At 40.8% G+C, this 23325-nt stretch overlaps 1 protein-coding gene across 1 annotated transcript in view; it reads left to right on the top strand.

Moving 5' to 3' along the window:
- SLC1A1 (solute carrier family 1 member 1) overlaps positions 1–23325 on the top strand; it is a 385327-nt gene that overhangs the window by 293936 nt on the left and 68066 nt on the right. Inside the window, exons 5-8 of the mRNA XM_078675713.1 lie at positions 1522–1564; positions 9556–9672; positions 13123–13307; positions 21967–22074. Coding sequence (XP_078531839.1) covers positions 1522–1564; positions 9556–9672; positions 13123–13307; positions 21967–22074 — 453 coding nt within the window. The remainder of the gene's footprint in view (positions 1–1521; positions 1565–9555; positions 9673–13122; positions 13308–21966; positions 22075–23325) is intronic.

Below are 23325 nucleotides of genomic sequence, written 5' to 3'. Positions count from 1 at the left end.
TCTGTAACTGATCCTCTGTATGACACGTGACTGACGTAGGATCTGTAACTGATACCTTGTATGACACGTGACTGACGTAGGATCTGTAACTGATACCTTGTATGACACGTGACTGACGTAGGATCTGTAACTGATACCCTGTATGACACGTGACTGACGTAGGATCTGTAACTGATACCCTGTATGACACGTGACTGATGTAGGATCTGTAACTGATACCCTGTATGACACGTGACTGACATAGGATCTGTTCCAGCCACTACTGGTTTTCATTTGTCCTGCTAATGACCCCACAGTCTGTCTTGAGGTTGAAACGCCTTTGACATTTACAGCTATAAAGACGTTCTTAATGAACTTTTTTAATAGAGAGAGTGAGGATAGGGATAATTTTGACTTGACTTTGTAAAACCATATTCTGTAAATCAATGTTTATTCTGTCTGTCGCCATGTTACTATTTTGATCACAAATTTGGGCAAACAGTGTTTACCCTATTTTTTTTTAGCAATATCGTTATTACAACTGAAGTCTCATTTCGTTCCTTTTTCAAATATAAAAACTATATGTTGACTTCATATCTGGTTATATGGTCTCATTAAAATAATTGTATTTACATTTAGTTCTACTGGGATTGATTTTTCAGCTCCCCCGAATATGTAAAAAGTTCTACTTTGATTTATACCTAGTTGGACTCTGTTATTTTAAATGACATTAAAACCTTGCAGTAGGGTTCGGGCACTATTATTGTTGGTTAGTTACTGGGACTTCTCTCTTCCCCATTGCTATGATTGTAGGCGCATGTATTACAAATATCCCGAAGGGGTTCATTAAGTCCCTCCAGCAAAAGAACAAGACATTGTTGCCTACAAACACACAGAAAAAAGGAATAAACCACATATTGTGATCAAAACATATAATAACGTCAAGCATACAAATTAACTAAAATAAAGAAAGAGTCAAGACAAAATCTAGGGTTGTCAAGCGTAGGTCCAGGAGGGCCAGATCAATGCTATATTTTCAGAATAACCACTTATATGTAAATTGGACGAATTTAGATCAACTCTTATAAATTGACCTTGAGTGGTTACTATGAAAATGTAGTATGGATTCAGCCCTCTTGGACTTACGTCGTGGACCCCTAGCTCACTCCATATTATACTTCCACCTAATGTAATAACTATAATTTCTCAAATCTAGTAAAAATGTAGGTCATTCTCTGGGTAGTTTACAATGAAAGAGCTGTTAAACTGAATAGTGTAAAGGTCTAGCTCTAAAGGAGATATTAAAAAAAGCGGATTCCATGTAGTGGCACATTGATGAAATACTAGAGTGAAAGAAGAGAGTGCAAGAAGAAAATGAATGAGCTACCGAAAGAGATGGCGAGTGAATGTGAAAAAGGAGCTAGGAAGTTCTGCATTGCCCAACGGACAGTGGTCTAGTCCACACATTATTTGGTGAGACGCATGATCGGTTTGCAATTTACAATGTTCATTAATATTGTATTGTTACACTTTATTTGACAGGAATATGTTCCCTGAAAATATTGTGCAGGCTTGCTTTCAGCAGGTAAGGATGAATCTATTAACCTTTAGAATTATTTTATTGCTTCCTACTGTCCATTTTAAAGTTCACATAAACTCAATCAATCATTCTTTTAGTGTGTTTTTTGAGCAATTAGTAATTAAATGTCTGTCTTTAAAAGTAAATACTGTGCACTCTGCAGGTCCTCTCAGTTTTATAGCAGAGTCTTTCTTACACGGTGCCATCACTTGTGCAAATAAAGGAATAGTGTGTTTTAGGTCCATGTGAAATCTTTGGGGGGCTCTGAAGTGTAAGTCATTTGTTTGTAAAGTAGCACCAAATTACAGCAACAGTGGTGAAAGGAGGGCTCTTTGGTGGCAGGCAACACAAAACTAGCAATTGCTATCCAACCTAAGAAACAGGAGCAGCATTTGCTGTGTAGTCCTCACAGCTTTGGTCCTTTTTGTGTTATAACATATAGCACAGCTGCAAGGGCACTGTGGACAATTATTAGGAAACACACAACTGTTACTTCAATATATACAGCACTCTTTAGTCACTCTGGTAACAATCAATCAATCAATCAATCATGACATTTGTAAAGCGCACTACATACCTGTGAGGGTCTCAAGGCGCTGCAACAATGCTGCCAACATAACCTGCCACAAAACATCAGGATATCTCACAAGACAAATATTCTGACCACCAGGACAGTTGAACCCATAGCCACCAGTACACTGACTGAGGATCTCCCGAAAAATGCAGAGATCCCCCATCTGGCTGCAAGTGATATCTAAGTTTACAATATAACCATGTGGCAGGAGAGGGCCAAATTATGCAGCAGAGTTAACTACATTTTGTGGCAAGAAGAGGCACATTATGTGGCATAATGCAGCACATTTTGTGATAGCATTATTTCATTATTTTGTGAATGTTACACTTTAAACTCTTTGGGTTTGTATTACACCTCATTGGTACCAGTTTAACACCTAAATATAGTAACAAGCAACAGAAAGGTGATCAGTAAACGTTTGCACAGGGGCTTCCCCTGTGCTGCAAAACATATTGCTGTGTTTATAGTAACTTTTAAACCATTTGAGCTCCAAAAACTTTTTTGGTTGCTAAAATTTGTAGATTATGCAGCAGATGATGGGTTATGTGGCAATGGTGGCAAATCAATAATTATGCAAATAATACCATGCCTGCACAATCGCATAATTCCAGTGGCTCTGATTCCACTGTAGTCTAAGTGAAAAGCAGAGGAGACGCTATGTTGATTTTGCCCCACTCTGCATCTTTGTTTGTTTTATACAAATATACTACCAAACCAGGAGTTTTTTTTGTAAAACATTCCACGTCCTTCACATGCAGGGAGTTTGCTCTATATGCTTGGGGACCATTGATGGACATTCTTGAGTGAGGCCGCCATGCCCTGCATGGCGGCCCAGACAGGGAAATCTAATGATGGTCACTCTGCCCTAAAGGGAGCATAGCAGCTGTTACTGCGACCAGAGGCCCAGCGGCACACAGCCCTCCACATCAAGGGTTTCCACTGATAGAGCCTTCTGATGTTCCACCAGTAAAAACCCTGCTCTTGACCTACCATTACATGATGCAGATGAACCACGGGGTTGGTGGGACAGGAGTGGCACCAGTTTACAGTGGAGACCCTTTCATGCCAAAGTTACTCTAAATGACTCCCACTGTAGTTTCTCCAATGCATTTTTTCCAGGGCATTTTGCTTTATTGCATCTCACTGCTCTTGTGTTAACAACTTCAGAAGCATTAACATAGAAGTGATATAGAGCATGGATAGACTGACAATTTTATGCCTACATTTCATAATAACAGAAGTACTTGTCACCCAGGGGTTTCATCCCTGTAGGGTCTCAAGGTTCATTTGTTTTCATGTTGCAGGTGAACAAATGTCTAGTGTCAAGTTGAACACGTCTAGTGTCAACTTGTTCACAGCACAAATGGAGGAAGGGGCTGGATAGAGAGGACAAACATGTATGTCCTCCATATTACAAAGCCACAAACTTGCACTTTGTTCAGGACTTGGAAAACAATAGAGACACAATCGTAGCTCTGAGGAACAATTATTCAACTTCTCTAAATTACAGGACAGAAAGGACTCATTTACCCCAAGGTGCCATGCTTCACCATTAGGCCCATCCTGGCACTGCTGTCAGTGATCTGGTGTGAGCTACCACCTTTGTGAAGGGGAGCTCTCAAGGTTATATCAAGTGTGATAGGAGGAAGGACGCTTTCTGAAGAGTACTTGCAGGTATCATAAAATGATGGTCCTAAGTAAGGGTGTCCGAGGGCCATTTAAAAGGCAGTGATCACCCACAGTTGTGCCATGTTTTGGATCTACATTCATGATAGTAAGTCGCTGTTTCATTATTTACTTCATCGCTATACTTAGTACTGGACTGTTGTTTTACAGGCACAAAAGCTTGAGACAAGCATGTAAATGGGAGGTGTAAAGTTTTCCAAACACTCACGTCAAGAGGTGTGCCGGAAGAGTTTTCTCCACAGGAACAACTATTTTCCTATTGGAGAACAACATCAGTCTGCTAATGTACATTTACTCTTCACTTACTGTTGTACACAGTAAAATGTATAAACAGAGCAGGAATATCACTGAAATCTATGATGTAAAACTTTCTGATTTCAAAGTATTTCTTTGTGAGTGGCCCCCAGAATTGCTAGATAATGATGATGATTAGGGCGACTGAAAAAAGGCAATGTGCAACAGCGTTTTCTGAGTACACCTGAGTTGCTGCATATGCCACATGGTGCCTTGTCTACTGCATAATTTGAAGATTTGAACAAATAGTTGAATTAAAACCTATTAAAAGTGTTGCACAAGAAGTGCAATACTGCACCAGACACTATACAAACGCCTAGCGTCATCTTACACTGATGATCACTGTAATCATCCATTGAAAGAGGTGACAGTGTTGCTCAGACTGTGTGAGTTCCCCTTATGATGGACTGTGGGACGGGTGTTTGAAAATTGTGGCACATTCGAATCATTTACAAATCTCCCAAAATCGCATGGTCTCTTAAACAAATGATATATGTCATACGACATACTTTGTTGTTTTTCACCTCTGCAATATTGATACAATGCAATCTGGCACTGGCAATTCAAAATGAAAGCATATCATCTTACTGTACGAATCTTGTACTATTTGACACCTAAAAAAGACTTTAGAGAAGTAAATAATTGAGGCGCAGCCTTCTATTTGCCTGAACTGCACTGCAGGAGAATTTTCTAAGTAATGTTCTGGCCAATTAAATATATTTTCTGTACAATAATTTCGACATTATAATCATAACTCCTCTAGAATATTACATGAATTACAATCTTTAGTTAATTAGGTCCATGGTAATATCGGCTTTCCTTTATTTTGGGCACAAGCTACTTCTGCAAATGTAATGAAACCTGTTGTAGAAATTTAAAGGTATCTAGCCCAACACCCCAGATCAGTGTACATTGTGAGACCGATAATGAAGTGGGGTGAGGGGTTTGATCAACCAATGGATAAAGACTTGTGAGAGATGAAATGGACTCAGCGGAATAAAAAAACCTCATCCAAATCGCATGTTTTTCCAAATTGTTTTAAATTATATCCCTGATGTCAAAGTGATCCACGTTGTTTAATGCACATATTTGACTGCCCAAGACTCATTCAAAAATGGGAAGAAGTAGCAATAGGAATCAAAAAGCCAGCGCATCAGTGCAAAAGTGTGATCATGCGAAAAAAGGCATGTCCTTACATTTAGACCTGGTGTTTCTAAATTCAAAGATAGTGATGTGGTGCTTTGAAGGATGTTGTCATAGGAATCAATTAATCTGCAAATCATTCATGCATTTATCGCTGTAACTTTGATTATGTTTATCATCATAAAATCTTATGTCAACATTTTATCATAAGATTCTTAGTAAGGCAAATGTTTGTATGGTTAGTACGCATTTCTTTGCTACTTTATCTTAAGTGCTCTATTTTTAAGGTAGCTCAGGAAGGTGAGTGCTCTCCACTGACATTTGTTGTGACTCAAAAGTCCCATTCAAATCCTGGCAAAGCCAACCCTTCCTCCTGAGGCCAGTACATTGACTACCAACGCCTAGGAAATAATAACACCTCCCCTTTACAGTGCTTAGTGGTGGCAACAACAGTGGTGTGAAGTGCTATATAAAACAAGTTCTTATTTATCAACTAGTTGTGAAGACTATAGTGAATTTCTGCATAGAAATAAGAATTAGAGATTGAGCAGTAAGGGGGTTGTGGTGGTAAATGAAAGTGCATAGTCATTACATTCAAATCTTAATGTGGGTACATTATAGAATCATAAACAGGGCCACTGGAAAAAAGCAGTAATAGAGAACCAAATTAGGCAAGCAAGCTGATTACATTATGCGACAAGGAAAAGCACATTATACAGCAATTATGCTGAATCTTCTGCCTTCAACAAATAGCTCTATAGAACATTATTGTACATATTTAACATATATGTGTACCAGTAGGATATGTTGTAGGATTCAAGATATACAACCTTTAAAGGAATCCTACACATTTGTGAAACTAAACCTAAGTGGCCTTTTGAAATAACTGCTGCTTTGAGAACAGGCTCTGTGATGTGAACATGCATTGGGTTAATAGTGAAACACAAACAAAACAAGACACAGAAGGAATCAGTCTACCCACCTTGTTTGAACTACATTTAACTACTATGGGGCCACATTTACAAAAAACTGCTTGCAAAATACTGATCGCATATGAACTGACCTAGAACAACCTGTATCCTAATAGGCCTATTAATAAAATCCTGAACAGCAGTGGGTCATTATCTGATCTACCTCTTGAATATTAATGAGGTAGGACGCAAAATGTGACTTACGATTGTAGGACATCACAGGGATGGTAGGACATCACAGGGATGGTGGCCTCCTAGGGTGAGCATACCACTATGTCTGTGATCACTCGGCAATAAAGTACACTTTTTAAATGCAGCCTGCTGCCCTTAAAGACAACAAGACTGTGTTTAAAAAAATGTTTACTTTTTTTCTAAAGTTTAGGAGTTGGTGGTGGTCCCCTATAACTGCTACCTACTTCCCAACAAACATGTATTTAATGCACAAAGGGTTAGGGTGTCCAATGGGACCCCCTGTACTATTGCAAATGCATTAACATGCCAACGCAGGGCCATGAGCAGTAATGTAAACCAGGACACTGTCAGAAAAGCACATTTGGTTGGAACAAGAATATGCCAACTTTCTAAAAGTGACAGTTTCAGAATTTTAACTTAAAATCCATCTTCATCATTACAGAGAATTTTAAATGACAATTCATTTGAGTCTAAACAGCCATTCTCTATCTGCTCCCAATCGGGAGTTAACACTTATTAAATGTAATTAGGTAACCTAGTGTTAGTCGATGGGAGAGATAGGCCTTACAACAGTGAAAAATTACATAAGGAGTTTTCTAATATCAGGGCATCTAAAAATTTAACACCCATCTCCTACATTTTAAATACAATGCACCTAGCCTTATGAGCATATATGACCTACCATAGGGTGACTTATAAGCATTAAAAAGGAAGGTTTAGACCTGGCAAAAGGTCAAAATGGCAATTTAAGACTGCACACATAGGCTGCAGTGGTAAGCCTGAAGCATGTTTTATTGGGCTACTTTAATGGGTGGCACAATGAGTGCTGCTGGTCACTAGTAGCATTTAATTTACAGGTCCTGGGAACTGGTAGTGTCATTTTATAGGGACTTACAAGTAAATACATGTGTAACTTAGGTGTACTCCAAATTTACCATGTTTGAAGGAAAGAGCACAAGTACTGTAGCATCGGTTAGCAGTGGTAAAGTCAAAAGAGTCCTAAAGCAAACTACAACAAATTAATTGCACAGGAGGGGTGAAGGCAAAAAGATGGGGGGAAACCAGGCCAAAGATGTCATGTCTAACACATTTTGAAATTAATTTTAAATGTTCGATGTGGAAGAAAAGTGTTGCTTGCACTTATACACAGTAGGTAAAAAAACAAGTTTATATACTACGGCTATTCTAATGATGCATCATAATTCATAACTAAAACAAGTAGGTTATTGGGAGGGGTCATCAGAGTACTGTTACACTAAGTTAGATTTTCAAATGTTACGCCTTCTAGTATTAGCCAAGAGTCATGACTGTCTGGTCAGCCCTATAGAAGCTTGTGCTGCACTGAGGATGAAGTGGTATTTTACACAGGGCATAGAATGGCTGAATCAAATTTAGCAGGCCTTAGGCGACAGCAGGGGACAAACACACAGATGCCTAAACGTAAAAATTAAGGAAATATTGTGCAGAAGGAATTTCCAATAGAAAGATTCCCTTACGTTTTCTATATAACTTCACAATGTATGCTAGATTTTGTAACTCTGTAGAACATGCAAGAAATTCTTTACTTTATCAATAGAACAGACATGAAACTGCTCATGACAGCTGTTGATGATATTTATTGAGAAGTCACTCATGCAGTGGCATTTTACAAATACCCTGTAATCTTCTTAAAGGATCTCAAATGTAAAGACCTTATTCAAAAAGCAGTTTTCAGCCTTGTATGGCTACTTTTAGGAATATCATTTCGGTGCATTTTCGTATTTTTGCATGCACTAAACGTAATTATTGGTATGTTTTTAGGGATACACTTTTCATGCAAGCCATTTTCCAACATAATGTGTCAGAACGTTCCATGTACAGTACAGCATGCATGACGCTAGTGTAATAGCGTTTTTCCATTTTTTGACCATGAGTGACAGGCCTAAGTAGGCGAGGCTAGGAAGAGTATACATGGTGCTAAAACAGATTAACCCGGCTATTAACTGCACAGTATCATAATATCTGACACCGTCGACACACCAGTACCCCTAGTCCCAGGATTACTACAACCATCACCCCAGTATTATCCCATGCTGCTCTACTGGCGTCTGTCACGTATGCAACTTATATATGATTTTTGTGTTTTGGGCTTATTTTATTTAAGCTAAACCCAGGGCTGGACTGGTCATAATGGACATTGGCCGTTTACCCAGGAGACCGGAAGGGTGGGGGATGATTTTACTTGTGCCTGTTTTGCAGCGATGTTAAGCAGAAGTGCTTCACACTTGCACCCCTGCCCCCCCCACTCCCATGGAATTGGAGCTGGTCCAACAAATGGGTAGGGCTGCTTTGGGTTCCCATTTGGCCCTGGTTAAACCTATGTACAGGACCACCCCACCCCCTGGCGCAGGGGCTTATGAGGAATTATGGTGCACTTCAAAACCACAGCACTTATTTTCTCTGCTTCCGTGCCCTCAGTGCAGTACAACACTTAAGTGGACAGACAAGTCCATGGCCACTTGTGAAGATTGTACCCAGTGCTATCAATGGAAACGTAGAAGTGCTGAAAAGTGCTGGTACTCTCACATTAAATGTATTTTAGCAGTACTGGGAAGTGCCGGCACTCTTCCTTTCTAATTAAAGAAGTGCTGGTGCTCAGTACAGAACAGCACCTGCCCATTTAAACCACTGATTGTACCTATTTGTACAGCAACCTGAAGAAGATGAACTAGGGTGAATGTGGCGGGAGGAGTGCCATGCTGGAGGTCGGTGTAAGGGGGAGCTAGAGGATGATCTATTGAAGCAGCAGAGGAGGGTATATATCACAGAGCTGAAAGATGGAGCATGTGTAGGCCGCCTATTCCTAGCTTTATTTACAGGTCAACATTAAAATAAAGTGCCACCATTATAATACTGCTGAGCTGTGGCATGGCACAGAGCCTATTGCTGCGACTAGTTGTGGGATTGTGCACCCAGTGCACCCTGTAATGTCCAATCATACACATAAACAAATATAAAAGAGGCACAAGGGACAATTGTGCTCTAATTGCACTAATCACTGAGATGTAAAGAAGATCCATCAACTGGTAAACAGAGAATGGAAGTGATGTTCCTGGAAAGTTAACTGAATTTTACAATCTTCTTTCCCCCCAATCCAGTACAAAACAAAGCGTGAAGAGTTGAAGAGCCCACCTGAAAAGAACACCACAGTTCCAGATAAGAACAGCACAGCTCCAGATAAGAACAGAACAGCCATAGAGGAGATCCTGAGTGTGGTAAATTCGGATGTGTTGCTTGTCACAGTGATACAATTTATGTAGGGATTTAATACACCTGTAGCTAAGAGAAGGATGTGCTACTTTAGCTTCATTTGTTTACAACTTTTTAATGCATTTGATCAAAATGCAGTACCCTACACAAGTCAAGTCAAGTCAAGTCAAAATAACTTTATTCGGTTCCAAAGGCCATAAAAGTTTCACAAACATACATTATACATTAAAATGTTCTCATCATATATGTACACAAGCATGGATGAAATCATAAACAAGAACAAAATATAGCATTCAAACAATAAAATAGGGACTATGAACCCTAACACCAAGTACCCATTACAACAGTCTATACTATCAACTGTAAGTTATCATAAATAAAAAATGGTTATTACTTAAAAGGTTACAAGAGTTCTATTCATCTATTGTGACTTATAACACTTTCCTATGGACATTGCAACTTTAACCACTTCGGCGCTCATGACGAGCTCAGCTCGTCATGAGTTACGCCACTCGCACGCTGATGACGAGCTGAGCTCGTCATGTAACGCGGCTTTTTTTAAAACGCAGCGCGCAGCGAGAAAACCGCTAGCGCGCATGCGGTTAAGAGACTGCAGTGCAAATAGGTAAAGTAGACAAGGAATGCAAAACGTTAAAACCATCAACATAAGTACAGGGCCGATTTCCCTCAGAATTGGGGCTAAACATTTTCCTCACTGCTCTTTATAAAGAGGGCAGAACAACATAAAGTGCAGAGTGCTCTGAGTTGCCAAATTGTCGCATGGGCAAGGTGTTAGTTTATCAACCCATTCTGATTGTTTTGGAAATGCCACTAAGAAATGCAAGCTACTTAGACTAAATCTAGTCAAAAAGAATCGTGCCCGAACGTTGGTAGTAAAAAGTAAATAAAATTGCTGCCACTAAGAAATTCAAGGTACTCAGACAAAGTACCCTACTCACATATCAGTGGGATGTTGAAGTGGTGCTGCACTTTCTGAAGTGGAAAAGGTATTTTATTAACAAGCCTTTTACTGTGCACAGCGGACATGGTGGCACATGGCCTGTCACACCTCCGGCTCACAAGTCGGGTTTGACAATGTGCCCGCTGCACATGTCCAGAGGCCGAGTAAAGTTAGGTCAGTGGTATGGAGGCTGTCACAGTCCTTGTTCTCATGGATCACTGTACGTCATTGCGTACTCTGTGCAGTAGCCTCGGAGGCAGTGGGTCTGACTCAATGCCCCGGGGTCTGGTCCAAAGGCTGTGCGCAGTGATCATGAGGACATGGGTTGTGGCACTGGGCCTGGCCTCAGGACATTCAGGGCCCTGGGACTGGCTCTCGACCCGGCCTAGGACACGCCCTGTGTCTAAAGCCCCTGTGCCCTGTTGAAGTGTATATTAAGTATAATATATTAACATGGAAGCTAAATGCATTATATCATAAAACTCCAAAAAGTCCTTGAATAGGACTTTATTAAAGTATATTATGGTTAATGCTGTTCTTAAAACCCAGTATAAAACACCCATATTCAATTTAAAAATCAAATAAAGACATGGGTACGATTTACAGACAAAATCCACTGAAATTCACTAGTTACTTGCAAGTGGCATCCACAGTGACATTAACGGTGACATGAAATATCATCTCACCATGAACACCATTGATGGCAATACTATGGCAGTGTAGATCCAAAAACACAAAATCCATTTTGACACAATATACAGCATCTCTGGGCACAAGAGTTTCAAATTGATTAGGCTCTACATTGAAAGTGGACTAGGTCTGAAGCTAGAAATCATTGTTACTGTATCGATAAGACTAAGGATGCAATGTCTACCTTTCATCCTGCTGCTGGAGTACAGGGAAAGTGATAGCGATCTAAAAGACTAATTTGGCCTGTAGGTAGTTTGTGGGTTCACAGGGGGCTAGGTGCAGTCACTGGACAAAAGTCAAGGCTTTTGTTAAACCAGTGGAGCAAATGGCCACAGGCCTTACTCACTGTCTATGTCCATACTGGGAGCTGGCAAGGCCTTGCGTTCAACCACAATTGCAACTACGGTCATACATTAATGCATATGTTCGTACTGGGGTTTGGAACAAGGCCAAGCCGGCCAGACCCTGGACACACCCTCCGCTACTTCTAGCCAGTAACAGCACAGGGGGTTAAGGTCGGACAGGATTTTAGCCCAGTGCTTTTCTAAAGATGAGGTGATATTTCATAACAATACATAACAGTGCATAATAATGCTTTCTCAATAAAAACAAAGAATGCATACCCTAACACACAATTGCCTATCCACAGCGATGTCATCAATTATGCCAATGCTAACGTGATATATGATGTCACCAGTCATTTCATCTGTGATTTGTGACGTCATCTATGTCATCATGTATGACTTTATGAACAGTGCACTGTTGTGAAATTTTATTTAACTACACTGAAATTTGTCAGTGGTTTCAAATCGAAATCCTAGCCATACCTTAGTTAACGAGTGTTTTTTCATTGACTATAACCATATCTTTGATACATGTCACTAGCCTGGTCAGTCAGAAGCTCACCTGTGAGGACCCCTTAGCAAAGGGAGTGCAAGGGCTGAGTGAACCGTGGTGCAGCAGGATGACAGCTCATAAGATAACTAGAATCTGCGAGGTTTGAGGGATAATAGCCCTTCCTTGGGTTAAGAGCCTGTGGGCATGGCAGGGCTGGTCACCCTATCCTAAACCCACAGAAGTAGATCCAACAGCTTGCGATGCAAGCTAATTCTTGTCTTGAGGGTTGTAGTTTGTGCCATCCAGTCTACTGATGGGGCAGGCAGGGGGGTATCTCTCTGATACACCTTGGTGTAATTCAGTTGTTAAAAACCTGCTGCACCAAAGTTGTTCTTGGCTCTAATGGAGCCCTAGTGTGTTTTTATCCAAATGGAGACAACTATATTACATTTCAGGGAACCATAGTTGTAATGACAAACTAGCAATGTTTCTGCGAGGGCAAGTGAGCGTTAGTGAACGTTAACAGTATAACCTTGCAGTTAGAACTAGAAACACATCATTTATCAACACTGAAATGGAAAGGCAACTATTTACCACTGTTGTTGAAAATAGATGCATGGCCCAGAGATTTCCTTAAGAGTCAACTTTGCAGAAATGCCAAGCCTGCCTGCTCTCCATTCCACTCCAGGCCTCTTTCTTCCACCGCCCTACACTTCCTTTCTTTGGCTGGCAGGTTCCTTTACATCATTGCTTTCTCTTTTTGCGAGTGTTTCCTAAATTTATCTTCCTCATTTGTTCTTCTTTTTCTGCCTCTCTTACTCTAGGCCAAAGCTTGATGGTGAAAAATAATGTGCCCACCACATGCAGCTACCTGCACACATTAGGCACTGTCATTGTCCAAATTTAATTGATAAACTGGATTTTAGTTGTTTATCTCAATGTCATGTTTTTTGTTCAATCCTTATAGAACAAAACCCTGGAATTTAAAATTGTGGGTTTATACTCGGATGGCGTGAATGTCCTGGGCTTGATCGTTTTTTGTCTCGTCTTCGGACTTGTGATTGGCAAGATGGGCGATAAGGGCCAAGTGCTGGTGGACTTCTTCAATGCGCTAAACGATGCAACTATGCAAATAGTGCAGATCATCATGTGGTGAGTTCTGCTTTCACACAAGACCACAGCATTATATGTTCACCGTAACATTTGTACTCACTAATCTTTTATTTTTAGTTTGTAAACTACATAAAAATGAAAACAGTTCCATATTCTTTATTTCGGCCTGACTCGAACGCGTTTCAGCTGTCTTTGCCTTTGAGCAAGGCTGCAAAGACAGCTGAAAACCCGTTCGAGTCAGGCCGAAATAAAGAATTTTTAGTCAGCTACACAAGGCATTGTCGTTATCCTTTGAAGAAAAACAAAGGTAGCGTGGAGCACATATTGCGGACCTGCTCCTGTGGGGTCCGGTTGACGACGCGACTCTTGTGTTAGGCAGTGGTTTATACTCAGTCTGAAACATTAATGGCGCACTCCTCTGCTGGCGGTGGGGATTGACCAGATCCCCCTAGATGAATCCACTATGGAACAAAGACTGCTGCACACCAGTCTCCGGTAAAGTTCACAAGTTTTATTTCACATAGCAAACACAAATGTGTTTTAACCCTTGCAAGTCTTTCTCACGGTCAGCAAGACTTGCAAGAGTTGAAATGCTTTGGTGCTTGCTATGTGAAATAAAACTTGTGAACTTTGAGGAGTTGAGGAGCATCTTAAATCTTTTCACGACGCCATTAATTTCACTCTAGATGCAACAATACTAATAAAAAAGGCTACCACCTTGGCACGTCGCCCCCAGGTTCCCTGGTACTCACAAGAACTGAAGACAGAGAAAAGTAGATGTAAGGTATTGGAACGTATTTGGCGCTGCTCCAAAGCTCAACCAGATAGGGACAATTTCAAAGAGATGCTGGGAAAATACCATAAGAATCTTAGAAACACCCGTAAAAAGCCCATAGCACTGCAACTGGAGCAATCCGACAATACTTTTAAAACTCTTTTCCAGATTCTCAACTCTCTTGTTAACCCCAAAGCCAGAAGCCCTGAGGACGAACCATCCCAATTACTCTGTGATAACATTGCCAATCATTTGAGTCAGAAGATTGAGGATATCTACTCCAAATTTTCCTTCCCTTGTGCTCAAGTGTCAGATATAGATATACCACGCATTAGTCCCTACTCCCATACCCAGCCTCCCCTAAATGTTTTTCCCCTTCTCACCACAGGAGAAACTGAAATTCTTCTCAAATCAGCCAAGTCAGGATCCCCTAAAGACCTCATTCCGGCAAAAAATTTAAAAACTCTTGCAACGGAACTGGCAGGACCCCTTGGAGCTGTCCTTAACAGTTCGATCGCTGAGGGAAAACTCCCGAAAGAATAGAAAGACGCACAAGTTATACCAATCAGGAAAAATCCCAAACTTCCACCTGATGTCATCACGAATTATCGGCCCATCTCCCGCTATATAGCAAGTTGTTGGAAAAACATATTAATAAACATCTCTCTTCTTTTGTTGAGATATCTAACTGCTTAGATCATTCCCAGTCGGGCTTTCGCCCCCGTCATAGTACGGAATCTGCCTTGGTCAATGTCCTGGATGATATTAGAATGGAGGCGGATGGGGGTCGAGCAGTTATTCTTATGCTGCTTGACCTATCCGCCGCCTTTGATACCATATCACATCAGATCGTCCTAGACAGATTACACACCATAGGTATACAGGACATGGCCTTGGAATGGCTGACAGACTTCCTTAAGGACCGTACCCAAACGGTTAATTTGGGCCCTTTCAAGGCTAAGACTACCTCTCTCAACAAAGGAGTCCCACAGGGCTCATGCCTCAGCCCCACCCTTTTTAATATTTACATTGCCCCTTTGGCCGCTTGCTTAGGAAGATTGGGTTTATCCATGTCTCCTATGCAGACGACACACAGTTGCTCTTGGCCTACGATACTTATGCACCCAACATTCAAGAAATGTTTTCTGAGGGTATGTTAAAGATCACTGAGTGGATGAGTCAGAATTTCCTTCAGCTTAACACTAGTAAGACGGAAATCATGCTATTCACGGAGGCAGTTACTAGCTGGTCCCCGAGCTGGTGGCCAGAAGAACTAGGGTCGGCTCCCACCCCGAAACCTGTGGTAAAAAACCTAGGGGTACTGGTAGGCAATAAGCTAAACATGGATGAGCATATAGCATACACCAAACGATCTTGTTTCCATGCCCTTAGTCTTCTGCTGAAAGTTTTCCATTTTCTCCCACTTTCTACCCGCAAGACTCTTATACATGCTTTAGTACTGAGTTGTTTGGACTTTAGTAATGCCCTCCTCATCTCCGCCAAAGATTCTGCCCTACAGACCCTACAGGTGGGCCAGAATACAGCAGCCCGCTTGGTCACCAATGCCCCTCATCGTACCCCCTCCCTTCCCCTCCTATACAAACTTCACTGGCTCCCCATTCGTAAACGTATTCACTTTAAAATCTGCTGCATAGTTTTCAAGGGCCTACATCAGCTTGGCCCAACATACCTATCCAAGAAACTTACCACATATAATCCCTCGCGCAAGCTCCGTTCGGAAGGCAAAGACCTCCTGGTCGTACCCCGCTTTAAGAAAACCAAGTGGGGAGGAAAAGCTTTCTCTCACCTGTCGCCCAAAATGTGGAATCAGCTGCCGGTGGCACTCCGCCTGACTCACAACTATCTCAGCTTTAGGAAGAATCTGAAGACATTCCTGTTCTAAATGCTATGGTCTCATGCTTCTTTTGTTTCCTCAGCGCGGAGATACCCCATGTGGGGTGATTCAGGCGCTTTATAAGATATCTAAATAAAAATAAATAAATAAACTTTACCGAAGACTGATGTGCAGCGGCCTTTGTTCAAAAGTGGATTTGCCATTTTGTCATATATATGTCAAGCGGGCAGGGAAACAGATGAAAGAAATGCTCCTACACACAGAGAGGAGCATTTCGCTACGTGTGGGCGCAATGCAGGCTCCCCTGGAGGCTGGGAGCTGGCAGGGACAGCAGAGGCATTGAGGCCCTGTCCCCAACATTGCACACTGGGTGCCTTGCATGGGCTCCCGGGCACCCAGCATCAAGAGGCCATGCCCTGGGGATGGGGTAACTGGGCCGAAATCATCCCGGGAAGTGGGGCACAACCCTTCTTCCCCATGAATGCGTTCTTGTCCTCTCTTGGTGAGAGCAGAGTCCATGGTTCTCCCTTTAAATTACTATGAGTATGCAAATTTACAAATCACCTGTAAGCTCTGCCCGTTTGGCCCCGCCCCATACACCTTAGAAGTATGCAAAGGTCTTCCTGCCTTTTTTCACTATGATTTACAGCTTACCAAACCCCCCCATTGCGTTTCCTGCCAATTGTAGTGATGTATTCTTGATGCCAATGAATATGAGGTCATCTCCACCAAACAAAGAAGCACTTACTTCTTATAGCTACGAGGAAGGACCCTTGTTTGGTGGACATTTACCTGTTTGTAGTCTTCTTGTCTTCTCTATAAGAGGATTCATGTTATCACAGATTTCTGGATGTTTATGTAGAGAAACAATCACATTGACGAAACGCACACAAGGTCACTGGAGACATTTCCTTGTGGTCCATTACGCAGCTGTAGTGTAGATAATACACTTGACATTTATCCAACTAGGTAGCACTTACTAATTAACCAGTAGAAAGTACTCCAGTTGGGTAGACATTTTGCCCAAAAACTGTGGACTCTTTTTTAATAAAGCAGCAGGTGAGGTGCCTTTCTGGCTTATTCACTCACACAGCTGCTGCCACACAGACAATTAGTCACCCACTCACCCACCCATTCAGCCACTCTCACACATCACTCACAGACTCACACAGCCACTCACACATGCACTCGCACACCCATACAGTCACTCAAACACAATTACGGGGCATAAGTTACAGTTAGCTCAGGTAACTTTAACTTCTGAATCTCAATGGTTTTGAATGAGTGATATCTGAGCCTAACTGTAACGTCCCTGTAACCTTTGTTTTCCTCAGTGAGTTTATATCTATATCTATATCTATACATATATATATATATATATATATATACATATATATACTTATATATAAATATATATATTATATATATATATCCTCAAATTAACCCGGTCCACCTGGATTGCCACCAATGGCAAGACGACTTTTTCAATTTTAAAACGAATTGGCAGAGAGAAGTGTGTTACCGGCATTTGATAAAGACAATGGTTGTCGAAACGCGTCATGCCACACATTGCTGAAATAAATTCCTTTCCTGAAACCCCGCTGTGTTCCTCCGGTTCTTCATTGCAGGAATCTTGTTATATATATATATATATATATATATATATATATATATATATATATATATAGAGAGAGAGAGAGAGAGAGAGAGAGAGAGAGAGAGAGATTTACTGAAGAAAACAAAGGTTACAGGGATATATACACAAACATACACACACTTTACAATTGACCTTTGTCGGTGGTCCAATCAGTTTTATGTGTGGCCCAATGTGTGCCCCTGACCCTCAAAACTCACTTTTAGAGACGCCACTGCAACTCCCAATGAAAAATAAAACTTCTAAAGCTGTATTCATCAGTACAGTTTTTATGATGTTGGACCAACCCACCCAGCTACCTTCTAATGAAATTCTGGGCCCTCAAGGGTACCTCTTCACACACCAAATTCACAGTAAGAAAGGCCAGTTGAGGGACTTCCAGCCATTCAAGATGTCACAGTTCACCCCTGTCCCGGAATAATTAGCACATGTTGTAGAAAGAATTAAAGTTGTACACTGCACCTATACGACCATTTCACTCTTTTGTGAACTCCAGACTTATGGCTGTTATTATCCGGGCCTATATGAGATGGGTCTCCCACTGCATTTACTTCCCATAATATATACTGACTTGCAGCTTAACAGTTCTCCAGGGTTTGAGGTCCTGTTGCACCTGGCTCGCCCCGTTTCCTCTTTCAGTCCTAAGTGACTCTGTTTTAATTAAGTATTCCTCTTGATATGTAGGAGTCAGGTAGCCAGTTCGCTAAGGATAGCAGGTTGTGTAGGTTTATTGGAAAGCTTACAAGCTTACAAGTCACTTAATAGAAACCCCCCACCAGGAGGAACATTCTCTATGCTCAACCCACTCTCTCTAAAGGTCCACTCCTTCAGCCATTAACCAATACTCCATGACATCATACACTGTGTGTTTCCATAATGCACTCAGTGATTGGCTAACAAAGATCTCCAGAGATTGGGCCTTTGGCTATCTTGGGTGACACCATATAGTATGCAGTGGTTGCTTAAACAGTGGTCTGCTGTCACTCCTGAGTGGCTTCATATAGCATCTAGGAGTGGAGCATTTCATACTCATGTGCTACTTGATATAGTGTTCACTGGTTGCTTATAGTGCTTCCATGGATTGGGCTACTGTCATTCATAAGTGAATCAGTACTTTATATTCATTGGTTGCAAACACTGCTTGCAGGGGTTGGGTTTCTGTTACTCTTGACCACTCCATATAATATATATTTGCTGATATGTAACACTAAAAAAGATGGTAAGTATCCATATGTGTTAATGGTCTATACCAGTACTCTCTGCAACAATCCATAAATATGCTCAGCAGCATTGTCATGCGGTGTTTAGAGCACATCTCTAAACCTCACACATAAGTCACATTACGATCAATACCCTTTTCAACCATGCACTTTAAAAAGATGCTCAGGGGGCTGATCACTTAGTAAAGTCATCAGAGGTATGAATTGCTATGTCAATACTCCAATACAATAGTATACCTTTGCATTAGCATAAAAAAGCATGACGGCTATCAGGCTGGATTATTTGATAGCGATGCCAAGTTGCATGAATTAGTAGGTGCACCAGACTTTGAGGAAGATGTACTTCCCCTATCTTACCAGTAGATTAATGGACTTGGTGTATGATGTAGAAGGATACCTCCTGATTCTCTGACCCCATGAGATATTGGAATCTAGTAGGCTCACAAAAGGGAGAGAAACAGAGCACAGAGAAATGTGAACAGCAGGGGTGGTGGAGATAAGATAACCTGCCATGGAGTCACATCTCACATCTTCTACCTCAATGGGTTTGGAGGAGATAAATTAATAATCAAAGAGGTCTCTGGAGTCCACAATCAGAAAAATTCCCAGAGCTCATGGAAATATTCTGTTACTTGTAGGAATAATAACTGCTAGTGGTACTACTGCTTTGCTGTTTATTAAGAGGCCGGTAGTAGATGCTTCAACTTGTCTGTCTAGGACAAATGGAGGATAAAAATGAAGCAAGGCTAGGCTTGGCCATAGTATGGCTCCTTGTGCCAAGTAGATTGGATGTAGAAAACTGCCCCTTGAGAGTATACTGAAAGTCAATGTGGCTACTCCAACAAGAATTCAGCTTTTGTTGGAAGGTATAGGTATCTACAACTGAGCTATTCTTAAAAAGAGCAGTGGTTGAGTACCAACCTATACCGTGATAATAAACATCAAACTTTCTCCGCTCAATAGAATAATTTGCTTGCTGCAAATGACCAATCGCCGCTGTGCAAACATTCTTGTATTATGACATCTGCACCTAAGTAAGGGATACAAGCACACAGCTTCTATTGACAGGGAGTTGCATCTGTACATTGATCCACACATTATAGCCTATTCACAAACTGCCTTTTGTAGTACATTTAGTAGTACAATAGTACTACTCAAATTCTACCAAATGCTATTCATAAACCTATGTGCAGAAGTCTCCTCTGCTCCGTTTTTGTAAGTGTGGAGATCACACATTTGCATCAGTTTTAGTAATAAACGTGGGAGGGAGAGGGGAGTAGCTGGAAAACTGTGTCTACTTACTACTCAATAGGAGTGGCTAAAGTTGGAGTAAGTAGGTGCTTAGAGAGGGTAAGGCATGGGACATGCAGCCACCCACAAAAGAGTAAGCCCATTTCCATTCACAAATTACATTTCTTTAGTTACTACAGCCAGTAAGAGCCGAAAACCGTGGTACTCCCAGCACCACACATGGCCAACCCCTGACACTGTAATGCCCTCTCATAGAAAATAATCGAGGTAGGGACTTAAAATAGAACACCATGGGAAATAATGTTAAAATGACTTACTTTATTTTGACTTTTTTTAAAATATAGATATACATTTAATTTAAACTTATAAAAATATGTGTAAGAAATAAATATTATTTAAATTTAAAATATTTTAGTACATTTTATGATGAAAAAAAATAACTTTTATTTTGAATTAATACATTAAGTTAAATTAATACTGTACGTAACTTATGGGAACTTTTAATACAAAATAAATACATTGAACTATTTTATGTTAAGTGGGAATATTGTATTACATGTTTAATGCAAAAGTGGGTTAAATAGTTCTGTGGCATTTTTTATTTTGTTGTATATTTAAAATATATATCAAATTAATTTACAATGGGATTCATCATAAAATATGTTAATTATGTTTTTAAAGTTGAATTTTTTTTTTACTTTTTCCTACATTTTACCATAGCATGGTTTCTCCCCTGGTGGAGTAGACCTCCACCTGCTTTCAAAAAGTTACTAGTAGGATCTTTATATTCATAAATTAGGCTCTACCCCGAGAATTCAGGCGGTTGGCACATGTAAGTATACTATTTGAAGTAAAGTTACATTCCTTAAATGGTAAACAGCCAAAAGTGGGAAATTTACTATAAAATTTAATAGTACATTTATATGTGTATATTTGTCAATAGGCCCGATTTGTTAAGGGTTAATGTTGCAATGCAGGTTGTCCTCGCTAGTCTATTCAGTGCCAATAGACTCTCCCCAGACCCACGTGGCAAAATAGTTGTCCACCCAAGTCACTGGAATCAATTTGCATAGAGGTGTTTAATTAATAATTTTTAGTGGCACAATTTAATGATCGTATTAGGCTCACTGCTGGTCAGACTAAGCATAGTATGACATTATAAGAAATCCATCAGCCTTAGGCCCTGATGCCTTAGTAGCCCAGTTTGGTCTATAAATACCTAGCATGTACACCAATGAAACATTTGTATATTGAGTATTATTGCATTCATCTTAATAGAATATGTGCCTGACTCAAATATGGCACAGATTAATTTAGGATTATGCACGTATGGCCCAAGATGAGCCATGTGCCAGTTCTGCTACATCAAAACTCAACACACCAACATAAGAAACAAATTTCTGGCTGCTCTTTTATCTTTCTCACTGACAATACATCTGGAATAATAACACTTTGGTGATCTTTGGTATACTTGTTGCATCAGAGACTTGTGGAAAAAACTCAACCCAGCTGCCAAGTTGCTAAGCAGCTTATGCTCTTGACACATAAATGCAGCCATGTTGTCACTCACCCAATAGCAAGATGGCATCCCATGTGCAAAGGGCGCTACATCCCAGCTGTCAGCTGCAATGGTTGAATTGCTCTCCATCCAGCAATAGGAGAACCGAAAGAAATGCCATTGTCTTTGCAATCCTAAGCATTGACAAGGACAATCGCAACATAACGTCCAAGCCTTCATCCGAAGTCAGTCTTGGCTTCCTATACGTCTGTACCTAAAGCATTGTGTTGCCATGTTTCTAAATTGTGATAGAAATATATATGATGTATTTGCTCTACTCAAACTGAAAATGATTAGACTACTGTTTTGGATGAAAAAAGTGCTGTCATAAACTTATGGCAAATTTGCATCTTACATGATGTTCACTTCTTTCTTTGCACTGCAGGTATATGCCAGTAGGTATTTTATTCCTGATTGCTGGAAAAATAATAGAAGTTAATGACTGGGAAATCTTCCGTAAGCTGGGACTGTATATGGCTACCGTACTAAGCGGGTAGGTATTTGAACATGTATTTTGGCTAGTTGAATAAATTGTACCTTTTTGTAAAAATACTGGAAACAGGAACTGCCTACATTGCTAATGCAGGTCTTTTGTAGTGATATTTTGCAGACATATCTGAACACAGCTCATCAGTGTTAAAGATGTTGCGCAAAATAATGGTTGGGATTCATGAACAGAGACTGTCTGGACTCAATTATTTTTCCCACGGTTGCAGGTCTGATGCTGCATAAAAGTCACTGTAAGACAGCTCTAGGATCTTAAAACTGTCCCTGCCAGGGATCTGTCCAATACACTGTTTCCATATTTGTTGGAAAGACAAACTAGCAAACAGGGATAAACTCCAGATCAGGTCCTTCAGGTGCTTCTAGCACGGAAGTAGAGATTTCAGCAATAGGCAGCCTGCACAGTGGTATTTCAAGGCCTTGTCAGATGGGATGGGGCAAAGAAGTTGGCTAACTGGCTTCCTGGTGGCGTTTAAGGAGTTTTGTGGTCTAAATGGATCTAAATCAGGAGGGATGTGTCTTTGTGCTATACCTTGTCAGCTATGGATTGATTTGTGCTTTGTAGAGAGTGGGTTACATACACACATGAAACTTGGGATAAAAAATATCTTTAGGTAGATTTTGGGATTTGCAATGCCTCAAAGCTAAATCAACAGAGAAGCCCTTTTTGACCTGAATTTATTAATGAATGCCTCTAGTTTATATGCAGAGATTTTACACTGTTTAGCCAAAGCGAACAGGAACTCATTGGTTTGAACTAAATAGGAAAGAAAGACCAGGGCAATATTTGTCTTGGCTAAACCTACTGAAAATCGGGTCAACACAGCTTCAAATTAAAAGAGTCCATTGATTTGGCAGTTGCTAAACATTTCGGTGCAGGCCCGGACTGGCCATAGCGGGCACCGGGCAATCCCCCGGTGCGCCGCAAGGGTGGGGGCTGGTTTTGAGCCCCTGAGGGCCGATTTTGTTAGAGGTCCGTTTTTGCAGCATAGCTGCAAAATCGGCCCTGCAACAAAATCGCTCGGCGGCACCTCCAACCCCTCAGAGTCGGGAGGGGGGCCGGCCCAGCACTTTTCCAGGGCCGGTTTTGGTTCCCAGTCCGGCCCTGTTTCGGTGCTGGTGCAACTGGGGATTTGGAACTGGCTCTAAAATTTAAAAAAATGTATAGGCAATGGGCTTGATTGGCAAAGGTTTTTGAAGACCTGCTATATATATGTATAAAAATAACTTAATTAACAAG

Source organism: Lissotriton helveticus, chromosome 2_1, assembly GCF_964261635.1.
Source record: "Lissotriton helveticus chromosome 2_1, aLisHel1.1, whole genome shotgun sequence".
Lineage (NCBI taxonomy): Eukaryota > Metazoa > Chordata > Amphibia > Caudata > Salamandridae > Lissotriton > Lissotriton helveticus.
Note: the sequence above shows the minus strand (reverse complement) of the source record. Positions and strands in the feature narration are given on the sequence as shown.